Source organism: Cryptosporidium hominis, assembly GCF_000006425.1.
Source record: "Cryptosporidium hominis TU502 chromosome 8 CHRO018067, whole genome shotgun sequence".
Taxonomy (NCBI): Eukaryota; Apicomplexa; class Conoidasida; order Eucoccidiorida; family Cryptosporidiidae; genus Cryptosporidium; species Cryptosporidium hominis.
This window is the reverse complement of record NW_667067.1, coordinates 1-6,387: the sequence shown is the minus strand read 5'-3', so window position 1 is coordinate 6,387 and position 6,387 is coordinate 1. Positions and strand designations below refer to the sequence as shown.

General features: G+C 26.5%; 4 protein-coding genes across 4 annotated transcripts; 2 read left to right on the top strand and 2 right to left on the bottom strand.

Annotated features, from left to right (window-relative positions):
* Positions 1-1,044: 1,044 nt before the first annotated feature.
* Chro.80163 (hypothetical protein) lies at positions 1,045-2,130 on the top strand. Its single annotated transcript, XM_660637.1, has 1 exon — positions 1,045-2,130. The coding sequence occupies one exon, from the start codon at positions 1,045-1,047 to the stop codon at positions 2,128-2,130; it is 1,086 nt and encodes a 361-aa protein (XP_665729.1).
* A 122-nt stretch (positions 2,131-2,252) lies between these two features.
* On the bottom strand, positions 2,253-3,164 carry Chro.80164 (hypothetical protein). The annotated part of the gene is made up of 1 exon (XM_660636.1): positions 2,253-3,164. One exon carries the CDS (start codon positions 3,162-3,164, stop codon positions 2,253-2,255), a length of 912 nt encoding a protein of 303 aa, XP_665728.1.
* A 711-nt stretch (positions 3,165-3,875) lies between these two features.
* Chro.80165 (hypothetical protein) lies at positions 3,876-4,775 on the bottom strand. The annotated part of the gene is made up of 1 exon (XM_660635.1): positions 3,876-4,775. One exon carries the CDS (start codon positions 4,773-4,775, stop codon positions 3,876-3,878), a length of 900 nt encoding a protein of 299 aa, XP_665727.1.
* Positions 4,776-5,496: 721 nt separating this feature from the next.
* Positions 5,497-6,387, top strand: Chro.80166 (hypothetical protein; the record flags this gene model as incomplete). Its single annotated transcript, XM_660634.1, has 1 exon — positions 5,497-6,387. A coding segment is annotated over one exon (891 nt), but the record flags the coding sequence as incomplete, so codon positions are not given.

Genomic DNA, 6,387 nt, shown 5'->3' with positions numbered 1-6,387 from the left:
GAATACTGGAAGCAGCCTGTTTTTACTCCAGAATTCCCTGAAGATACTTTGATGAGTAATAATAACATTTTATCCTTTGAGAATGTATCAAATGATTATTCGGGTTATAATAGAATAATTAATATTGAAAGGGAGGAAAATGTTCAAATGATTTGTATCAATTTGAAATATAGAAATAAAGACTTTATAATTATAGAAAATTTAATTGAATCTACAAAAGCTTTATTGGCTCCAAGTTCTGTATTTAATGGAAATAATACAATTAGAGACTTTATTACTGAGGAGCAAGAACAGGTGAATAAATTGGAGAAGGAGCAGAAACAGGAACAAGAACAAGAACAAGAACAAGAACAAGAACAAGAACAAGAACAAGAACAAGAACAGGAACAAAAAAATGAACTTGATCAAGATCAAGATCAAGATCAGAAACAAGCCCTAAGTATGGAAGAAATGCGTGAAAATGAAGAAATAGGAAATGAAGTCGACATAATATCAGTTATATCATATAAGAAAGATCAAAAAGTCGCTTCGAACGAATATTCAATGAAGGAAGAAGATGATATTTTAAAGAATGAGATCGATTACAAATCAATGTGCATTTCAACTCAAAAAAATAGTACTGAAAATTTACAATTACTTACGATTTGTTCTGAAACAAATGTGAATATTACTCAAAATAAAAAACCAAACTCCGTAACTTCAAATTCTTTAGTTATTAATAGAGAAGAAGTAATTATCAACCAAGTTTTCCTGATATATATTAAGAAAATACTATATCAAATACTAACGAATGCCAAATTACTAATTCTCCTCTAACTTTGGGTGCAGCGCAGTATCTACTCATTCTCCTCCTACTGTAAAGAAGAGTCAGGAATATAATATACTCACCCAACATAATGATATTCTCTCACAGATCTCCTCTCAAAACTGGCCATAATTCAAAAAAAATGCTCAGCTATACAAAATTTTGATAATTTTTCGTCCACAAATAATTTTAATACATGCAAAACACGTAATCAAGTTAACTCATTTTTACCGCCTGGCATGCAAATTGACACCGGTATAGGTAATACTAATCAAATAAATAGAGAAAAGTTAATATTAAATAGAATAGAATCAGCAAGAAAGAATGTTAATTTAAATCATAGAATACACAGTGGAGGAAATTTTTTTGGTGGATATATTCATGCAAATCGAATTAAAGTACCTGGTGAAAATGGAATTTGTGGTGGAATCAATAACTATAGTATATGTACAAATAATCACATGGGTGGACCAATAATCAATAGTAGCAACAGAATTAATGGGAACTATAATGCCAATTTTGATAATAATATTGACATTCTATCAAAGAAATTTAATCGTGCTATTGGCAAAGCTGACTATTTATTGGAGCAACTAAGCAATAGTGGTGATTCTAATAATAAATTTCAGAGAATTAAGAATGAAGTAGATTCTTATAATGAAAATTATTGTAATAGAAAAAGTAGACCAGCAAATTCATCTTCTAGTATTATTAACAGTTTCCAAAATCATTCATTTGACTTTCAAAAAAGTGCAAATAATCAGACTTTATTTGACAATGCATTTAATATTAGAGATGAAATGCTTGAAAAACAAGTTCAAACATTATGTAATAATAATAAAAATAATGATAATAACGTTGCAGAGAAAATTATCCAAAAAAAAACAAAGAATTTTAATTATACGAGGGAAAGTAACTTATCAATAGTAAATAGTAATCAACTTGAGATAAAGAAAGTTCTTGTAGATGTTCAAATAAATACTCAGCTTGACAATTCTAACGATAAAAGTGAGAAAAATGTTGATTCTTTGGAAATATCTCAAACTAAATTAAATCATAAAGAAAACTTTAACCAAGTAACTGACTTGGAAAAAGTCGCAAAAACTCTTGAAAAAAAAATAGAAACTATAGATTTGGATGAGAAATTGAAAGAATCTGATTCAGTTGAAGTTGAAGAAGTTGAAATTAGAAGAAGATCAATCATTGATCCAGAATTGGTTGAAGTAGATTTCTATGTAAATGGAGGAAAACTCAAGAGTTCATTTTCAATATTAAATATATTACTTAGTAGATGGAGTGGTATTCCCATTGTATCCAAATTATGATTCTATCAATACAATAGTATTACTATTATTATAATTTATTAATATATTAAAGACGCTATATTATGTTTTTATTTAGACTATTTGGTTATATAATTTATTTTAATAAGGTATTATTTAATATTTTACTTTTTTTTCTTTTTCTTGTTTAATTTATTAATAATGACTCCTAGTGTAATTAATCCAATAATATTAATAACAGTAATAATCAAAAGAATCCCGAATTCAATTATGGTAGGAAACATACCAAATTTATTGTTTTGTCTTATACATAATTGTCTTGTTGATAATAAATCAGCATTTGAAAGACTCAATGGAGAAGTATTTTTTGGCAGAACCCATATATATTGACTAGAATCTTGATGAAATGGATGTTCAAGCATTTTTGCTGTTATTTTATAATAAGTTGGACATTTTTCTAATCCAAGACCAAGTATGGAAATCTCATTACTAATAGTCTCAAAGTATTGTCTAGGTTCAATTAATGAAGAATCATCTGGATCCACTGAATATATATGAATAGAAGCTTTATTTTTTGCATCTTCAATTTCATTCTTTTCATTGAATATTCTATAGTTAACATAAATAACATCAGAGAAACCATATGGTCTACTAGACTTTGGATAATTTAAAACAATTCTTTGCTCTTTAGTTGGTCGTTGATTTATTATGATTGGCTTTGAAACTAATCCATTTTCCACTAAGCTATTAATATTCACAAAATTTTTAGTTCCATTGAGTATTAATATTAAATAATGACCAGGAACTACGTCATCAGTAATAGTAATTGAATATGATCCAGTATTTGGCATATTCCATCTTTTTAAAGAGATTTCTTTAAGTTTTTCATAAATATTTTTATCATTAGAATTCATAAGATTTCTATCTAAAATTAGGAAATCTTGAATTTTTACCAAAGATAAATCAATTATTTGCTCTGGGAAAAAATACCAGCTATTCCAATTTAATGCAATACTTTCCTTTTTTGACACTTGGTCATTGCTATTTTCATATCTTAATTGAGCTGTGTTTATCATTACTTCTTATTATAAAGAAAACTTTCAATATTATTATTTTTATTGTTTAGCCTGATTAACTTTTGAACAGTAACATTAGAAGCAAAATAAGAGAAAAGAAAAGCGAAAAAAATATTGGGATTCTCCTATAGCAAAATGAGTTCATTATTTTGTTTACTCTATTATATTTATTATTTAATAGGAGAAAAATATAAAAATAATCCAATAAAAAAGATAATTACAATTAATAAAAAAGTAAAAATAAATCCCTTCACAAATATATCTGAACAAATGAGAATACGCTCATTATCCATTCAAATATTCAAAAATTATATTCCTCAGGAATAAAATATATACTTAAAAAATAATAATTAAAGCGAAGACAAGTCATTCTTTTTTTTCGTCCTTAAAACATTCTTCTACATGTGAGGAGCTCTTACATGCAAATTATTATGACTTTTATTTAATAATTATTTAATACAAATTTCCAAATATAACTTTTTCCAAAATACTAAATTTTTCTTCTATCCACATGCAATGCGTGTTTGCATTCGCATGCAAAAAATATGTAATTGCACAAATACCGGTATGTAAGAAAAATCTTATGTGGACAAAAAAAATATTAACGGGTTCATTTTTGAGATGATTTTTTTTTCTTTAAAAAAAATTAGTTTATAATTGATATAACAATGAACATATGAAAAATATGAGTTGATAAAGAAAAATGAACGATTAGCTGGTGCCAGTAATTCCGTGGCCACGAGTGGAAGAAGCCGTAGATAATGGTTGCTCAAGTTCTGGATTGTGTGTAGGACAGCACTTAAAGAGTTCCATCATTGCTGATTGGACCTTAAGCTTAAGTTCTTCAATATCCATGTCCTTAGTGACTTGAATTGGATCACCATAAGCAACGTAAGCAGTTCCCAAATCAAGAAGAGGTTCTCCTAAGGGCCAGAGAGACCAATTATTATGGGAAACAACTGGAAGAATTTCAGATTCATGTTCAATTGCAAATTTAAAGAAGCCATTTTTGAATGGCTGTAATCTTCTAAGTTTAGACCTAGTTCCTTCTGGATAAATTACTTGACCAATACCCAACTTTTGAAGTTCTGCACATCTTTTAAACATGGGTTCAATTGTACCACTCTTGATTCCCCATCCACCTTTCTCCTTTGTGAAGTAAATTGGAAGATCATAAGTCAATGATATAGCACAGTTTATAATGGGTACTTTAAGTAAGTCAGCTTTGTATACATATTTAAATTCCCAAGGAAAATGAGTTGAAGAAATTATCCAAGGATCGGCTGTTGATAAATGGTTAGTCATTATAAGAGTGTTGCTCGGCTTATAGTTTTTTTTTGGCTCCCTAGTTACTTTAACTGTCCAGAAAGGATTCGTCCAAATTACTAGAAAAGCATTCCAGAATCTAAAAACTTGTCCCATAATTATTATCTTGAATTTTTCATTATAAAGAAGGTAAGGGAACAGAAATATCCAAAGTAAAATTTGAGTAATTAATCCCAAAATAATTGAAATAAAAATCATTGAATAAGTGTAAACTGTTACAATAAATCTTAACCATTTTGGGTTTGAAGACTTTCTAATCGAAGTCATTGTTTGCTCCTCTGGCATTCTTTTAAAATTTCTCAAGTAATATAAGCAAGTTTCTGTTGGAATCAATGATTTTCTTCAAATAATTTCCACTGTTAAATTAAAAAGAAAAAAGGTCAATTCCAAATATTCTTTTAAACAACTACAGCTTTATTATTGTTATTAATGCTACTATTATTTTCCCTCTTTTAAGGTTGTAAATTCTTAATGGAAAAATAGTACTTATTTGGAGACTTTCCCGCCAATTACGTGGGGTATAAATGTAAATATAAATTTTACATGATAATTGAAAGAAAAAAAAATTGAAAAAAAAAGAAATATATATTAATATATTGATATACAAAATTTTATCAATCAAGTTTTGATTATTATTTTAAGCTGGAGATCCCATTTTGTTCTTGACTTTTTACAACAAATTATCATTTAATGTAATCAAGAAAAAGATATTAAGTTCAAGTAACGTTAAGGGAATACATTAATACAATAATTAAAAGTCAATTATTGTTTTTTCTCTGTTAATCTAAAAAATACTTATATTAATAATATATATGTATATTACAGTCCCATATTCAGTAATTCAAAAGAAATAAAGTTTTTCTTCAATTTAATTATAAAACAATTATGTTATTGGGATCGCATTTAAGAAAAAATCCTATAGAAATCCGAGATTTACAAAAACCATTTAAAAATAGAAATAATATTGGTAAGTTAATCTATCAAATTTTTTTTATTATTTAATAACATGATTTCAGAATACGATCAAAACCCATACAGTGAACATGTTTTTCAAGAATGCTGTTATGTATTATCAACTTATGACGATAGTTCTCTCTTTTCATTAAATTTGAACTCATTAAGCATCAATTTATTTAGAGAATATGTTACGGATAGATTGGCAATTCTTCATTTTATTGACTCTAAATCAAAGCTTGAAGATAATAATACAAGAACTTTAACAGATTCAACAAATAGATCGTTATTAGAAAAACTTCTATCTGAAAAAGGATTTAAACTATTTGATTCTTTAACTCCAATTAATAAAACAAGTCCATCACATTTAGAAAATTGTTGGAGAAAAGATCTTTTAAGTCATTTCTTACTTAAGCTTTGCTTTATAAACAATAAAGAAAAACAAGAATGGTTTATTGAACAAGAAATTAAATTACTTTTATTTAAATTATCCACAATAATTAATAGTAATTTATTTAATCAAAAAAGAGATAATATTAAAAGCAGTAAATCATTTATTATTGAAAAATTACTCAAAATGTATGGCGTTAATTATCCTATTTGGAATTTAGATCAAATTAAAAATCAAAATAACATTAATGATTCTGAAACTCATCAAGCACAAAAACTTTGGGAAGATGCTGTTTCTGTTATAACAAATGGACACCTTATTAAAAGATTATTTAAAATACCTTTTTGGCCAGATGGATTTAGATTTATTAAAAATAGAAAATACTTCATTAAAGATGGAATATGTTTTATTCCTGATACTGAAATTGAATCATTATTTATATATAAGTATAAAAAAGAACTAATTAACTCATTTATTAATTTAAAAGAAAATGAAATAATATTAGAAAAAACTATCCTTTCAGATCAAAGAGTTTCATCATTAATTCGAGAA